The 16,004-nt window shown below is 49.6% G+C and overlaps 7 protein-coding genes across 7 annotated transcripts; 4 read left to right on the forward strand and 3 right to left on the reverse strand.

Moving 5' to 3' along the window:
• Window positions 1–1,417: 1,417 nt before the first annotated feature.
• Window positions 1,418–3,363, reverse strand: GGS25DRAFT_531125 (HAD-like protein; the record flags this gene model as incomplete). The annotated part of the gene is made up of 4 exons (XM_049265461.1): window positions 1,418–2,207; window positions 2,284–2,444; window positions 2,514–2,566; window positions 2,648–3,363. 4 exons carry the CDS (start codon window positions 3,361–3,363, stop codon window positions 1,647–1,649), a joined length of 1,491 nt encoding a protein of 496 aa, XP_049118194.1. The 3' UTR covers window positions 1,418–1,646.
• A 263-nt stretch (window positions 3,364–3,626) lies between these two features.
• On the reverse strand, window positions 3,627–5,780 carry GGS25DRAFT_488029 (uncharacterized protein). The gene is made up of 3 exons (XM_049260775.1): window positions 4,393–5,780; window positions 3,918–4,104; window positions 3,627–3,864 (listed from the first exon to the last, which is right to left on the reverse strand). The coding sequence occupies exons 1-2, from the start codon at window positions 5,640–5,642 to the stop codon at window positions 4,098–4,100; spliced, it is 1,257 nt and encodes a 418-aa protein (XP_049118195.1). The 5' UTR covers window positions 5,643–5,780; the 3' UTR covers window positions 3,627–3,864; window positions 3,918–4,097.
• A 918-nt stretch (window positions 5,781–6,698) lies between these two features.
• Window positions 6,699–8,141, forward strand: GGS25DRAFT_531127 (uncharacterized protein; the record flags this gene model as incomplete). Its single annotated transcript, XM_049265462.1, has 7 exons — window positions 6,699–6,869; window positions 6,947–6,983; window positions 7,049–7,137; window positions 7,210–7,378; window positions 7,435–7,542; window positions 7,610–7,792; window positions 7,849–8,141. The coding sequence occupies 7 exons, from the start codon at window positions 6,699–6,701 to the stop codon at window positions 8,139–8,141; spliced, it is 1,050 nt and encodes a 349-aa protein (XP_049118196.1).
• A 2,255-nt stretch (window positions 8,142–10,396) lies between these two features.
• On the forward strand, window positions 10,397–10,963 carry GGS25DRAFT_521032 (uncharacterized protein; the record flags this gene model as incomplete). Its single annotated transcript, XM_049263982.1, has 3 exons — window positions 10,397–10,488; window positions 10,576–10,759; window positions 10,838–10,963. The coding sequence occupies 3 exons, from the start codon at window positions 10,397–10,399 to the stop codon at window positions 10,961–10,963; spliced, it is 402 nt and encodes a 133-aa protein (XP_049118197.1).
• Window positions 10,687–12,916, reverse strand: GGS25DRAFT_252897 (uncharacterized protein). Its single transcript, XM_049257201.1, has 2 exons — window positions 11,022–12,916; window positions 10,687–10,741 (listed from the first exon to the last, which is right to left on the reverse strand). The coding sequence occupies exon 1, from the start codon at window positions 12,767–12,769 to the stop codon at window positions 11,078–11,080; it is 1,692 nt and encodes a 563-aa protein (XP_049118198.1). The 5' UTR covers window positions 12,770–12,916; the 3' UTR covers window positions 10,687–10,741; window positions 11,022–11,077.
• Window positions 12,917–13,101: 185 nt separating this feature from the next.
• On the forward strand, window positions 13,102–14,960 carry GGS25DRAFT_253016 (uncharacterized protein). Its single transcript, XM_049257202.1, has one exon. The coding sequence runs from the start codon at window positions 13,356–13,358 to the stop codon at window positions 14,763–14,765; it is 1,410 nt and encodes a 469-aa protein (XP_049118199.1). The 5' UTR covers window positions 13,102–13,355; the 3' UTR covers window positions 14,766–14,960.
• A 70-nt stretch (window positions 14,961–15,030) lies between these two features.
• Window positions 15,031–15,910, forward strand: GGS25DRAFT_253019 (uncharacterized protein). The gene is made up of 2 exons (XM_049257203.1): window positions 15,031–15,390; window positions 15,561–15,910. The coding sequence occupies exons 1-2, from the start codon at window positions 15,231–15,233 to the stop codon at window positions 15,800–15,802; spliced, it is 402 nt and encodes a 133-aa protein (XP_049118200.1). The 5' UTR covers window positions 15,031–15,230; the 3' UTR covers window positions 15,803–15,910.
• The last annotated feature ends 94 nt before the right edge of the window (window positions 15,911–16,004 follow it).

The following is a 16,004-nucleotide window of genomic DNA, read 5'->3' on the forward strand; positions in this document are numbered from 1 at the left end:
CTTATCAGTTGTATGGGATGAGGCATTTGCCTACACATACCCTCTGCCTTACAAGGCAATCTACTCCTAACCAAAAAGAAAGGAGAAACATTTTATTTCTCCCAAAGAGATGTGTGCATAGTCGAAGGAGCTCTAACCTTCAGGAACCGATCGAAAGTGGGAAAATATCCCAGTCCCCCATTGCGGCACATACACGTATACCAGCCAATCCGCGCAATCCGTTTCAGCTTTTGCGCCTGAGGGCTACCGCTGCATAGTATAGAGTCCTAACGATCTTCGTTGACTAACTATATCTAAACGTTTCTTTTTCGTTTTCGGGCTCTGAAACATACTTGCCTACATGTAGGTAGACTACTACCTAAGCACTTTAGGAGGTACTGGGTATATACCCCACTCGGAATTCGTATACCCTGGAGTGACGGCTCCTATAGATCTTGGTTGTGTTTCAAGATCTAGATTCTAAGAATGGAATGGTAAATGCGCCGAAACATCTACATTGGGTATGCCGAAACATGTTTGCACCCCACAGGGCAAACGATATGTACCGGGTAGGTGGGTTGCTTGGGCAGAGTCTACTATTTGCAGGGTCAGTATAATCTATGCCCTTTGTTATAATACCCCTATTATAATCAGAGTTTGGCAAAGACTCTTCTTTTGCTCCTATTGACATACTTCGGGAGTTGATGTGAAGCGTATACGTAATCGGTAACGTAGGTATTGTCGGCCGCGTGTGGCGGATAGGCTATTATTTTTCTGCGGACGATATACCTAACTCAGCCAGCCTAGACAACACGCCACTGGACTGCGTCAGTATGCCCGCAGTGATTGCTACTCGCCTATGTAACCACATTGAAACCTCCCAAGCCTGTGATCTATAGCATAGCTGAAGCCTGAAGTTATGTGCCTGCTTCCATGTAGACCTTGCGACCCCTATCCGGAGCTTCGGTGAGGGCTTCTATCTAGTCGCTAGGCAATGGAGTATACAACGTACAATATGTATGTAAGGAGTATCACGCCCTCCCCCCTATACTTTAGGAATAGGAGGCAGACCTCATGATAGTTGTTAATACATATGATTCTTAACCTACCTACCTAGCTTCTATTCGGTCACTCGACTACTGCTGCAAACCCCCTATCGCCCGTTGCAAGACTTTAAATCAAGAGATAGACCCTAGCATACTCCAACATGATGTGATATCTACTAAATCAAATCCAAGTCTCTTTCTTGTACTTGAGATCAATATGTAGTGCTTAATAGGTATCGCACTTTAACTCTTCAAGATCGGAACAGTACTAGCATCGAAATTGACTGCCCCCCTTTTATGAGTTGGTACCAGAAAGAATCCCCCTTATCTCGAGCAAAGACTACAGGTGGTTGGTCATACGACTTGATAAGACTCACTATTATATCTAATTAGTCCACACTACCTACTACCTCAAGTGAGAACACTCTCAGACTGTAGTTGAGATAGGTATAGATATATCGTATTTCTAAGCATAGCAATGAACAAGCAAAAGGACTGAGAATGATAAATGTATACTGCCTCTATCCTACCCAGCACAAGCACCTACCTCAGTAATCGCATAGGCATAACATCACTCTTGAACGCATTCAAAAATCTCTTGCCCTCTACCTACCCCCTTTTTCACTTCCTCCCACCCAAACCCAAACCCTCACCCTCACCAACACCCCTCTCCCCACCCCCCGCCACCGAAAGCGCAAAAACCGCCATCGCCGTCGTAACCCCCCGATTGCCCACCCGCACCCTCGTCGACCCATACTGATACATCCAGCCCCCCTCCCACCCGCCATCCTCGCGCTGCCGCCCCAGCAGCGCGGCGCGGTCCCCCTCGCACCCGACCCCCACCTGCGCACACGCCGCGACGCGCATCGCGAGGTCCAGCGCGCTGCTGCTGCCGCCGAGCCCGACCCGCTCGCGGACGCGCGACTCCAGGAGCGGCGCCAGCGCGGCCTGCAGGTGGGCGTCGCGCGGCGATGCGCGCAGCAGCCGCGCGACGAGGCCGAGGCAGCAGTCGGGCGAGGGGTAGTACCGCGTGCCGTGCAGGTAGGAGCGGGAGGCGAGGAGGGCGCGGATCAGCTGCAGGGTGCGCGGGAAGGAGGCCCCGCGGTGGAAGGCGTAGAAGCAGCAGAGGATGTTGGCGCTGACGATGGGGTCGGTGCGGGGGCGGGTGCGGTCGAAGTAGGTCTGTTGTTGTGTTTAGTGTTTGGTTACGCAGGTAGGTGATAGGTAGGTGATAGGTAGGTATTGTTTGGTTGCTCACCTGGAAGGTCCCGTCGTCTTGGACATACTCGGCCATGGTGTCGAGGATGGCCGAGACGGTTTGGGTACACGACGGTCGGAAAACTTGGAGAGCGAGGGATGTGGTGTCGAGATCATCTGGGAAGAAACCCCCGGGGATGAGCGCGGCTTCTCCTGGAGCACCTACAAGTTTTGTTAGTTGCTATCGTTCCGCTGCATTTGCCGACCTTGAGAAGGGAATTTGGTATTTACCAGCGAAGAAGTTCCAAGTCTTCTTAGATTCCCAACTGAGATCAACGAGGGTGCTAGCAGCAGTTCTATCAGTGGCTTGTCTCATGGGCACCATGTTCCCCCCCCTATTGCGCGAAGATAGCTAGGTAACTTACTGGTCTTTCAACGCATCTACAATTAGCAATTTTGCGAAATTATCTGCAAACGTGACTCCAGTGTCCGTGATTGAGTCACACTGCTTCGCGTTCTGGAAGAGATATCTCCAGCCCCTGGCGACCGGACTGTCAAACATCCCGCGCAGCGTCTGAGCTGTCGACTCTCCGAAAACGAGCCCCTGGATGCCCAATCCCTGTGCCGCACGCACATTCTCCTTCTTATCGTCAACGAACACGACCTGGCTACCTGTTAGGCCAATGCAGTCGAGAACATGACGGTAGAACCCCGACTCAGGCTTCCGCGTCCCTGCCGCCCCCGAGGTAAACACTCGGTCGAAAAGCTGCCAGTCCATTTTTGCGGCAAGCTGTTCGAAGTCCTCTTTGCCCACATTGGACATGGCATACACCTGAACGGCAGGATCCTTTCTCAGCTCGTGGAGGAGTGAGACGATGGCATCGTCAGGCTGCAGAGACTCGTGCGCCTGCGTAAACGCCTCGGCGATCTCAGAAGCCGGGATGCAGAATTGCTGGGCACTTTGCTCGTAGCAGACGTCCCGGGTGATCTCGCCGCGCTCGTAGCTGTGCCAGACGGGCGTCGAGAGAATGTCTTTCAGTTTGCGAGCTGGGATGGTGGTCTTGGTATTGGCGGACCAGGTGAAGAGGACGTCGCCCAGGTCGAAGATGATGGCTCGAGGGGGTGCTTGCAGGGAACCCATTTTCTTCTAACCTAATAGTTTTGTTTGATTTGGTTTATTCTACATTTAATACTGAGGGGACGATGGAATTTTACATATTTGGGTTGTTATATACTCGGGAGCACGGCAGATAACTTATACCAAGACCTTATACCAATATGCAGTTGGTTTGTTGGCCAGCATATTTTACGTGAATACCAACAACATAAGACATGCAGTACTTACTCCCTGCTACCACTGCATTTGATTCCAGTCCAGCATAATTCCATGTTCATGCAATGGCAAAGCCTTTTTAAGCCCGTGGGAATAGTGTTGAAACGCGCCATCACGACACTCATCTCGCCCAGCTTAGTATTTTTATAACAGTATTATTAATAATGTTATTTTTACTTTAAAGTCATTATCAATGAACCTAGTAACAGAAAACTGGGTATAAGATCACGTAAGAAGCTGCTGATTTAGGTAGAGGTAGTATCTACTACTCTTCTGTCTACGATATATTTTTATCGCTGAGCACATGGGGTGGGTATCACTATCTCCTCAAAAGAATTCCGGTGCTAAGCCCGGATATATAGCTCGAGCAAGGGAAAAAGGGAAACTGGTCGTTCTCTGACGTTGAGAAAGTGGCAATACTACGTACAGTAAGTTACGTAGATAAATGGTCCAAAAAGTTCTCGCAGTCAACTCTTCGTACCCCTATTGTTTCGTGACCCCCACTCATTCATCTCCTTGTGAACTTCTTTTACGTCCTATCATTATAGAGTAGGTACTGGAATTTTCTACGATGGAAATGTATTATTTATTCTCTAGCATCGATTTTATGCTCAAGTCTATGACTGCGTATTTACTTATCCTCGTGTTTGGTATCTTGATATCATCTTCGCACTAGTTAAAATCAAGGGGTCGAATCGTTCTAAACTCTTATACCAACAGCGCGGGCACTTCATTCCAATTGAAATTTTACCCATCTACTTATTTTCACTTTCCCGCAGCACCGCAACCCCATGCCTCACCTCCCACTCCCTCACATCCTCACGCGTGGTAACATAGATCCCCCCCGCCGGGAGCCCCTTCCTCTTCGGCGTATACTCGCTTACATACAACGTCTTAATCGGGTCCACGATCGGGGGCACCGACTCGCTGCCGCCCACCTTCGAAAACACCAGCTTGCCCGGAAACTGCCAGCGATAGTCCAAGCGTTTCGGCAGCGGGAACCAGGGGATGGAGAAGAGGGAGTTCGGGTAGCGCAGCACGACAAACGCGACGACGAACTCCTCGCGCCCCGTGTACAAGCCCTGCGCGTCCATGTCGTCGACCGTCTGCATGAAGCGCGCGCTGTAGTTCAGCATGCCCAGCGAGCTGCCCACGTACACGTTCGCGATGAACTGCCGGCTGCGCCAGGCCCGCCTGGGGTCCCCCCAGCACTCCGCGTCGTCGATGTCCGGGTGTCCGTCGCGCTGCGAGTACTCCCCCATCACGACCCCCGTGTCCCGCGACACGCTGACCGCGCGGTCGATCTTGGCGGAGTCCAGCCCGCTCTTGACGAGGTCGCCCCAGACCACGCCCGAGGCGTCCGCGGGCCCGTCGTCGAACAGGAACCCGGCGTCGACGTACATCCAGCGGTCGCACGCGAAGGGGTTGCGCACGATGGCGTCGTACATGACGAACGCCTTCGCGTTGCACACGGCGCTGTGGTGCGCGCGGTTGTACCGCGCCACGGGCCGCAGCTCGCCGTCGGCCTCGCTGTAGCCGTCGAACTGCTCGAAGAGCCGCGGCTGCGTGGTGGCGAAGTTGGCGCGCTGGTACGCGTTGGTGGGTATGTCCCAGACAGTCGCGTAGGAGTCCACGATGTACCAGTGCGGGTCGTCGGGCCGCATGGCGCGGATGGTGGCGGTGAGGGTCGGCGGCACGTAGAGGATCGTCTGCTCGTTCATCTGCGCTATGCGCTCGATGCGCTGAAGGTAGGAGGCGCTCTGGTGGATTGGTCGCGCATCGCCTTCGTCGGGGCGGGGGTAGAAGATCAGGACGATGGTGGGTGCGTCCGGGCGAATAGGGGGGATCTCTGGGGTGGTTCGGAAAGGTGGTGGGCCATCTGCTGCTTGTCTACCCGAAAGGGCATCTTGCCATTCTGCAACTGCGCGGCCATATGGTACCACAGGGGGCTTTAGGTACTCGCGTGGTGATCTTCCTCGGCGACCGGCCCATGAGATAAGGGGCTCGTCGATGGGTGTAATATCTTGAACATGTTTCAACTTCTCCCTGTAGGAAGCTGGATCAAAACTATTTTCATACGATTTCATTTTGCTTAAAAAGATGTTAGATCTAGTAGAGAGGGTTAAACAAGTATGTAGTTTGGTTACGCGATATTGAAGCTAGGTAACTTGGTACTCATAAGATCTTAGGTTGGAAGCCCCTATATTGATTATCTACCTATGCTATTATTATATATCCTAGCAAGTGCTTCAATGTTCTGTAATATCTCAATTTGTTTAATATCTAGGTAGCTAGGTACATATGTATGCAGGTGGTCATCCACGTTCACGAAGAAAGACAGTGTCAGGAGACAAAGGCGTTGATAATCATAAAATTGCATGGTTTCACCCTTTGGATGCCCGGCAGCAATCCCGCTGTGATCTGTGAGAAACACGTCCTAAGAATGGGTGAGTATATCAATGTTTGATTCTGGATCCGACTGTTATTTATTCCTACCGTGTGAGCGCTCTTGAACAATAGTCATCAATAATCAGGTACCGCGTACCTCCGTATATTATCATCTCATTAGTCCCTTACCCAACTCCAAATTATAAGTAGTAGGGAGTCCTACAATTATCTGAAGGCCACTGGGATTAAATAGAAGTAAAGTGTAAAGGTGATGGACTTTGTCATTCACCCCCTATTCCGTCACGAATGTCATGTGTTTGCCGTATCTGCAAGCTTTACGCCCCAGCTTGGAACTTCAAAGGAACTTCAAAATAGAAAGCCTTCCGGGGGACTCCCTTCGGGTGGTACAAGTTAAATGGAAGGGAAATTCTCTTCAGTACTAACTTAAATGAACATATGTGGTGGGTTGAAAGATATCCAGTGTCTCATTTTGGCATGACTACTGTCATGAGGCGCTGGGCGTCCAGTTATATTTATAGGCTAGTATTGTCATAGCAGTAGCGTCTATGGTGACGAGTAACTGTCAGATCTGTACTACACCAGACCGTCCCTTCCGATTCCCTGCTCGGCTATAACTACCTAGATCCTCTACTCGCTATTGCGTGTCAATACGACATAACATGATCTGCCCCCTTTTTGTATTAACCTACTATCGTCCAAGCATATCCACATACCCCCTTTTCTGAACAACCACTATGTCCTTTTCGAACGACGTCAGTATGGACGAAAGCCAACAGCCTACTATATGGGGCTTATCAATCACATTCTCTATCATAGCCATCGTCTCAGTTCTTCTTCGTTTCAAGGCTCGTCGAATCCAGGGCGAACAGCTGGAATCTGATGATTGGACTATCCTCGTGGCCCTGGTGCGGCTCTCCTATCGGCACCCATCACCTACAACTACCTATGGACATCATTATCTCTAATATATAGGCGTTTGAAGATATTAAGTATGGGTGTTACGGTAAACTTGCTCATGAGTAAGACGTATTCGTCTTAATATCATCAGTCTGGCTATTATTCTGACCACTTTGCAACTGCATAGTGACACAATGCGGTGGTCTCGGAACCCACACGCGATATGACGGCGACGGGAACCCTCTTGATCCCGGGCGCATCGTCATCTTCGGCAAGGTAAGCACCGTGATATAAATTACACCTATGCTTGCTCTACGATCTGAAACTAAAATATTCGTATTCACGCAGACGACATATTCACTGGAGATTCTAGTCTGGCCTGCCGTGGGAATGACCAAAACCAGCGTCCTTCTACTGTACAAACGAATCTTCATCACTCCGAGGTTTAGGGTAGTTACCTGGGTTGGGATTGGCGTTGCGATCGCCTGGACCATAGCGTTCACCTTTGCGCTCATGTGTATGCCCTTTCCCATTAGTGAATGACTTTCATCCTTCGCTAACCTCTTGTCCTAGTCATATGTCATCCGATTGCCGCGAGGTGGAACTCAGAGATCCCATATACTCGTGGCAATTACTTCGCGTTACTTGCCGTTGCCTTGGCGACAGATGTGGCCACAGACGGTAGGGCATACATACCCATAGCGCCCGGCCGCGTCTCTATCGAACCTATACTCACATCATCTCATAGCTCTAGTACTCTTGCTACCAGTTTACAAGGTTTGGCAGCTACAGATGCCCATCACTCGAAAAGCCTTGGTCACAGGTATCTTCCTCCTCGGTAGCTTGGTCAGTATCGCCGGTATAATTCGAACCCACTTCTTGGCTCAAGTCTATGATGTGCTCACAGAGGCCCCCAAAGTAGACGTCACTTGTATGTTACCTAATTTGCATGAGTTTTCACTGGCAGTAGCCTGACATCAGTATCAGGGGTTTACGCGCCAGACTTCTACTGGACTATCATCGAAACCAATGTTGGTGTGTTTAGCGCGTGCGCACCTACCTTGCGTCCTATTCAGGAGCTTGCTACACGCAAGCTCTCCTCTGTCATCCGCAAGCTTTCCTTTCCCAACTTGCGAAGCTCGGACCCGCCACTTGACTCGTTATCGAGTATTAACAAGGGAGACAACATCCGTCTCAACTCGATGGAAGAAGGCTCGAGCTTTGATAGCAAGTATATTTCGTTTACGCCAGAGCAACTGAGAAACTTCCTCTACGTCTAGATGCTCGGCTTTTTGAATGAGGATTATACTCGTGGAGTTGGGACCATTTGTCGCATGTGATGAACAGTTTGAGATCAAGGTAAACATCAACATCGATGAAGTAAAGGCTGATTAGTTCTGCCCAAGTACTAACCTATGATTCATGCTAGTGGAAGAGACGAATATGTTCTTGGCTTGGATATATCTTCGAGACTAGAGGCCATTCTAGTTTATCGCAAGGGAGGCTTACTGATACTATTAACTTCTGGGACCTGAGACATAGGAGGTATCCAGGATTTGATAAAAAGTAGAAATGACGGAAAATATGACCGGAATTCGGGCCATAGATATAGTCAACACTTCACCCTGACAAGCCAATGCGCTTATTTTGAAGTTTTGTTGCTGACTTGTATTCCATTCAACACTGTTAGGTAAGTAGGTAGACAATCGATCCCGCTCATTGGTAGCTATTCGTAAGACATGCCGGTTCTTCACCTAGTAGAGCCCCTGTAATTGGAGCAATACCGACGATTATCTGGGCAGCTGTAAGGTCTACCACGGTATATCAAATTGGCCGGCTCATAGCAGATGGGTCCTGATATATACGTATCCGGCTAGGACATTATGAAGCTGAATAAATTTGCTGATCACAGGGAGACCCCCAAATTGAAGCCAAAGCCCGACTTTATGTACACGGGGTGCACCTCAACTCAACTACGGGCAAGACTTTTGAGATAGTTGGGAGTAGCGGTAAGATCTCGTTAATGATACCGAGGTTCGAACCCGGCGCATTCTCGGCCAACACATGTTAGAGCCACAACCCCTTCCTCTGCAAGCTGTTTCCAGAAGAAATCGAGATGGAAATTGTGATTCCCCACGAAATAGTACCTAGGTAGACGATTCACCCACCGAAGATCTATCGTACCAGGGCACATTCTACAATGCGCACCAATGAAAAGATTCTAGAACGCGTTCTGAGGCCTAAGAAACCAACTTATTGGGAGCGAATTCTTTCAAACCCCTCAGTTGATCAGAAAGGTGCACACAAGACACCGTATGTGTTACACCGCTTCCCATGCCCCCGAGACACATACATTACTTTCATAAGGGCGGACTCCAGACCAACTTTATCAACGGGTGATCACCGCTCAAACCACGGGACTTTTGGATCAACGCCGAGTTTTCAGGGGAAAATCGACCCCTCATCAGCGATCGACGACGATAAATCAGTTGAAGAAGAAATTGCAGCGGCTCCCAATTTCATTCATCTTCGACGTTGTTCCATCTCAGATCTGGTTTTATGAAACCCATATCGAAACAGGCGGCATGGAAGCGGAGATGTATGGCCCGTATGGGCCCAAGAAAATGGCTGGAGAAATATGGGAAATATCTGGAGGCTGGGTAGGTAGCTGTTCAGGTATTGCCCCATCAATGCCCAGTACTGAGAGTTCGAATGAATTGGCCCTGGCGGATTAAGTCGTTTTTTCCACATTCGAAATTAGAAAAAAAAAAATGATGTGCATGCTTGCTTAAAGAGTATCTTTGAACATAATAAAGGGGGTTAAATCATTTGTCGATTTTCGTTCGATTTCGTCGAATGGGAGTTAGTTATACCGGCCCCCTAAAAAACGTGTCACGTTTCCCACTAAGAACCTTAAAAAGGTCCCCCCTTTCAAGATGGGCCCACCTATTTCCGAACATTCCCAGCCACTTACAAACAAAGCTCCCAGCCTTTTGATGGGGAAACTTGTTAATTCCGATTGGGTACCCTACTAGGTATCTTTGGCATAGTTATTGCTATAACATAGTATAACAAATCTGGCAGAAGAGTTAGAGGCTCGGAGGGGTAACAACCTTGGTAGCAAGTTCGAAGGCAGACCTAATGTAGGTTAGGCAGCTAGTCCCCGATCCTCCCGGATGCGGACATACAGATTCCCGATGCTTATGAATGGACTTTGATTTATCTCCGCCGTGGTACAGATATGTATGTGCATAAGTCCCTATTGACTCCAGTAGTGAGACGAGGATGTGATCTACATACCCGCGAATGGGTTCCAAAGTTCCCATGTGCTGTCAGCGTGGGCCGGCACCACATTCAGCGTGGACTGCGAAAGAAAAAAGGATGAGAGGTAGGTACCTAATATTTAAGGCCTCTATGCCCTCTCTGCTCTTTTCTGTTGCGATGTAGTACCCCAGAGTTGTTACGAAAAGACCCTCTTGAACTTGATAAGAAACCAAAGTCATATTTGTCATACTTGTCGCCCCCCAGAATCACCATGGCGTCAACAACCGGCTCGGATGGCCTCGTCAAGCTGACGGTCTTCCTAAAGAAGAGAGACGACATCTCTCACGAGGAATTCCACAAGTAGTATGTGTTTTTCCTGTTTTCCTTTTCAGCGTGAACTTGATACGCACCTATACCTAGTCTCAGCCATATCTCTAACAACAAAAACAGCTGGGACAATGAGCACGCCAAGATCTTCCTCTCCGTACCTATCGTCAAGAAGAATGTAGTCAAGTATACCCAGTTTCACGCGAACAACGGCGCCACCGCCGACATCACGAACTTCGGCTTGGCCATGGTGGGATATGACGGTGTGGCGAATATATGGGGAAAGAGCCTGGACGACTTGTTAGCAGTGAGTTACCTATACAATTTGGAGGGGATTATCTCCTCGATGTACCTTTCGTACTCCCAACTAACGAGTGCCATCAAGATCTACAACGACGAAGAGTTCTTGAGGGTTTCGGCTCCGGATGGCGACAAGTTCTTCGTCCAAAAGGAGATCGCCGTGATGTATGGATGGGAGGAGGATAAGTGGGACAAGCAGAAGGACAGCTGAACGACGAGAGTGGATTGATTCACATCGCTGCTGAACCGGGAAGACGAAGACGGCTTACCTCAAACATGATTGAATTTTGTCCAACGTTTCCAAGCAACTAGTGTCCTTAGATGATTACATGAATGCAATTTCTCTTACCAAACCAGACTTGACCCAACCTCTGGCAAAATTCCTCCCAGAACCTAGTAGGACTAAAATCCACCATACACGACCGACCCAGCCGTCGTACCATATTCCCAAATCGCGACCCCTTTTCTTCCTTGAACTCTGTACGGCTCGTGTCACCGCCCCCTCTGCAACAACAGCAAGGCCGTTCAGCGCAAAGAACTTGGCCTCACCGGCTGCACTGCTCCAATCACCTCCTAGAACACCCCTCACAGAGAACGAATGCACGAACGCACTGGACAAGAACCCGCCAAGGACCTTCCCCACGTCTGCAGGCTCATGACTGTGCTTTCCCGTAAGGCTTCTCTCAATCCACTCCCCAGGCCAAACGCCGTACACTAGGAATAGCCGAGCGAACAGCCGATGCCAGCCGTAAGACCAGAACCTGCGCACGCTCGTCACGTCCCATATGCGAGTGCTATATAGGGGCGGAAAGAAGGCTAGGGGGCTGGGCGCTAGCGGGCTAAGCATAATAGCAAACAACGAGTGGCCGAGAGAAAATGCTGCCATGAGAAATGCTCCTAGGGCACCCGTTAGGAGGAGCTGCACTAACAGGGGCAACTCCGAGTCGAAGAGTTCTCGGGATCGCCTCTCGTCGTTATTGAACAGCTCTGGCGGGTTTGCAGTCGCGGAAGAGGAAGCGGCAAGGTAACGCACGTACACGCTCTTGATGATAAGCCAGCTTACCAAGAGCACAGGAAACACGTGAACGAGGACACTGTGCAAGCGGTTTCCAACTGTGGGTAGCCAAGTCTTCCGCGTGTGCCGGACGTCTGCCGTTGTCCATGTAAAGCCAACACCTCGCATGCTCAATTCGAGCTCGAGGGCCCAAGAGGCGCGGTCTCGGAATGATTGCGGCCAGCCGGACTCAGTAGACGCCGTTTCAATAACAGGCCGTGGGTTTGGCCCGTGCAAGGTACGTTGCACGGCTAAAAAGGAGTCACAGGCGACATCAGGGATAGAATTAGACATCCTTCGGGCTATGTGGGTAATTTCCTCGGACAAGTTAGAACCTCTCCCCTCAGCAGGTTGCATACGCCTAGATCCCAAAGAATCATCAGCTCGTACGGGTTTGCCAACCGCAGGATCGGATTTGGCCACGCGCTTCTCGCTATATAAGTCGGACTCTTCCACTCCCCCGTCGGACCAATCCGTGGCGGATCCGGTATCCTCCGGAACAGGTGTGTGGGCCCTTGACTTGTGCACATAGTTGACTCGTCGAGGAATATGCTTGAAGCAATAGGGGCTTATGAAGAAGACATCCATGACTCTGCATCCACCGTATAGACCGACCAGTCCGAGCTGATATGTAAGTCCAATACTCTGAGGCACATGGTAAGCAAGTGGTAGACGGAAGAAAAGAATTCCGGCTGTTAGAGCAAGGATATTCCGGATTACGTTGATACGTGTAGATTGGACGGCAGGAGGTGGAGGTGGAGCAAGGAGAAGTAGAGCAAGATAGTAAGTCAAAGGAGGCAGTAGGGCTGCGATGAAAGTCAGAGGTTTACTTCCTGGTATAGGATGAAGACCTAAGCGCGGTTCTGGGTCGAAGATGAAAGCGTGAAGTTGGGTAAAGCATTCAGAAAGGGACGCTACCATCCCGTTATTACCTGTGGCTTGATAGTTTATATTCCGAGACATGGTGCAACATATCTAGGTTAGTATGTACTAACCAGGTAATTACGCATTTAATGTTGATAGTAGGAGGCTTTTGAAATCATTTGAAACCTGGAGATGCGACTACCTAGGGTAAGACTTAAGGTACCCAGGTAAGGTAGTACCGATGACGTGTGTACCCTGGTAATATCTCCAATAACAAAGATAAAGTTTCTTGGTACTGGGCACTTTCCCCAAGATCTCGAAAAATGCACTAGTACCCCTCACAGTATGGATTAGCACCTGGCCGCCTGGGCACTTATTTAGGCGGTGCAGGGGTATACCGTACCTTCCTCCTATGGAATTTTAACAGTTGATGTTATTCAGGTGTGCCTACCTCAACGCTTGCTTTTCGCTTTTTATTTCTCTTTTTTACGTCAAGGCGTGATTATTTTTCATTTTCTAACTATTGTTTAGTTAAAAATGACTAAGCAGCAGCAGCCGTCCATCTCACTCATATTTTCTAGGGATAATAATCCGGTCACCTAACCACACCTTAAAAAACAACAGAAAGCATCACCACCATCATCATTACCACCAATATCGTCACCTTCATACATACCATCATACCATGTCATTGGAACAACTACCTTCTGAGATTTTATCCGAAATCTTCGGTTATCTCACCTATCGGGACGGTTATCTGTATGAAAGTCGTGGGTACTCCAGTCTCTGTGCTCTCGCTCGCACATGTCGGCGTTTCTCGGATATTGCTACTACAATCTTCTATACACATCTGACTCTTGATGTCAATTGGGTAGACACCCAAGACCATATACGAACCTGCAGCCTCAACAGATGTTCTGACGCAAATCCCTCTCTCGTAAACCGTATTGATTCCGCCGAGATTGATTGGGACTATGTAGACCTCGAGTCTTGTAACAAACTCGTCAGTCACTTAGCCAAGTCAACCACTTTAACCAAACTCACCTGCATCCTCCATCGCGCACGATGGGAAGCACTTCCGGCCTTGTATGACTACGCTAGCGGCAGCTTCCCCTGCCTAAGACATCTAACCGTTGAGCTAATCGAGTTTAACAATTATTGGGACTACTTGCCTGTCGAACAACTAGAGAAACTTTGCCAGCTACCGGCATTGGAAAGCCTTACCATCCGCGTGCCCATAGGAGAACCCAAAACAGACGTCAGGCCAAAAATGATACTCACCAACTTGACCCATTTAGACTTCGATTACCGCCCCGTTTCTTTCGAGGCTTTAAAGTCGATACTGCCGAGGGCCCCCAACTTAGAGTATTTACATCTCAGTCTTCCAGGTTATGGTCAAGAGTTTGAACGAAAGATGTCTGATGACATGGCAATTCCAGGATACGAACTAACCGGGGTTTTACATTCCGCACACTACGGAACCCTCCTAGCTCCCGTGGCAGGTAGTCTTAAGGAGTTGGCGTTGGATGGTGATAACGTATTATTCACTCAGCACGACGGCACCACCATCGATTTATCACAGTTCGTGAATCTGTATCATCTTGAAGTCACTGCGTCTGTTCTCTTCGGCCCTCACGACACTGCAGCATGTTGCCCATGGCCTCGGGACGTCCGGAAGGCACTCCCACCACATTTAGAGGCACTCCATTTGACGTTTGATGGTGACCAAGGCATGTTCTGGTCTGTCGAACAGATGAGGAAGCACCAATCTTCGCAGACCTTCGATGAGCTTTGGGCATTGAGGCTTGAAAACCATCATGTTGACTGGCTCGTTGAACTTCTTCATAGAAATAGCGTCAAAAAATACCCGCTCAAGACCGTTACGATCAGTGAGCAGCCCGTAATTGACCGAAATCAGAGCTGGAAGGTGGTGATATGGTACGGGACAGATTACTTGCAAACTGTTGCAGGTGAGGCAGAAGTGGATGTTTCTATCAGACTACTCGTTCCTCGAGATTTTGAATCTCCTGAGGTTGAGGTTTGGGAAGAGTCCCCTGCGTTTGGTAGAACTGGAACATACCCACCGTCGGCCTAGTATCGTCTTGCGAATACAAAAGTTACCTATGAGGAATAGCTGGTTCATCGCCGCAAAGGTATTGCCTGTCTCATGCTTAGGAGTAATATGTGCATCTTTCCCAAGGCTAAACCTGAACCTAGTTAGGCACTTGGAGTAGGTAATGATAATCGATGTGATGTGAACCTTTGTGTTCGCCTACTTTGTTTGCGTTTTGGTGGTTAATATAAACTTCCCTTTGTCTTGACGGGTAATTTAATTCAGTCCATCCAACCAACCAACCGGCCAGCCCTTGCGTCAGATGCCTCCCGTATACTTACTACCCATCGCTGCCAACGTATTCTCGAACTCTCCCTGGCCCCTAAATACAATAACAATAACAATCATCAGACAACCTACTTACTTACCTACCTACCTCACTACCTCGCCCCCCAAAAAGAACTTGTCACAAAGCCAAACACACCAGGGCACACAAGCAACTCCACGATGAAGCCTTGGACGACGACCCTCGCCCTCCTCCTCTCCACGATCGCCCCCAGCGGCGCGGCGAGCGACTTCCAGATGATCGAGTTCGAGGGCGACGACTGTTCCGGGCACATAAGGAAGGCGCATGTAGGGCTGAAGCCGGAGTACGAGCAGATCAAACGTACGTTCGTACATGCATGCATACATACACACATACCGAAACACCTCCGTACTGAGTAGAGCAGGGCAGTAGAGCACCTACCTACCTTTACATAACCAGCTCACCCCCCACTTACCTACCTACCTACATCTAAAAAAGAAATGCACATACTCACCCGTCTACACCCGCAGTGAAACCGGAAACCAACACAATCTACGCCACCACCACCAACGACGGCATCTACCGGTGGTACGCCTTCACGTCCACGACGGAAAACGGGTTCGAGTGCGCCGGGAACGTGCTGGGGCGCGTGTGGCCCGGGTGCAAGCGCCTGCGCGAGTGGCACCCGCAGCGGGCGAGGTGTGTGAGGTGGTGCAGTCTGTGGGCGGACGAGGGGGATGCGATGGCTTGTGTGGGGATTGGGGAGGGGTGAATGATTGCTTTGTAGGTACAATATGCTGGCGTACCTAGGTGTTGAGACTGGAGGATTGTGGTGAGGTGAGGTGAGGTTAGGTGAGGTGAGGTGGGTGGGAAGGGAGATGAGTAATTAAATACCTAGGTACCTAGTAGGTGGCTGGTAGCTGGTAATGGGACTGCGATGTCGACTATTCGGCGTATGATTGCTGTAATCTAGG

Source organism: Hypoxylon fragiforme (genome assembly GCF_022984875.1).
Source record: "Hypoxylon fragiforme strain CBS 206.31 chromosome Unknown GGS25scaffold_4, whole genome shotgun sequence".
Lineage (NCBI taxonomy): Eukaryota > Fungi > Ascomycota > Sordariomycetes > Xylariales > Hypoxylaceae > Hypoxylon > Hypoxylon fragiforme.

Excerpts from the sequence above, each read along its gene's own strand:
- GGS25DRAFT_488029 (XM_049260775.1), bottom strand. The coding sequence starts at position 5,642 with ATGAAATCGTATGAAAATAGTTTTGATCCAGCTTCCTACAGGGAGAAG.
- GGS25DRAFT_252897 (XM_049257201.1), bottom strand. The coding sequence starts at position 12,769 with ATGTCTCGGAATATAAACTATCAAGCCACAGGTAATAACGGGATGGTA.
- GGS25DRAFT_253016 (XM_049257202.1), top strand. The coding sequence starts at position 13,356 with ATGTCATTGGAACAACTACCTTCTGAGATTTTATCCGAAATCTTCGGT.
- GGS25DRAFT_253019 (XM_049257203.1), top strand. The coding sequence starts at position 15,231 with ATGAAGCCTTGGACGACGACCCTCGCCCTCCTCCTCTCCACGATCGCC. Across the intron at positions 15,391-15,560 it reads GGAGTACGAGCAGATCAAAC|TGAAACCGGAAACCAACACA; the intron begins GTACGTTCGTAC and ends CTACACCCGCAG.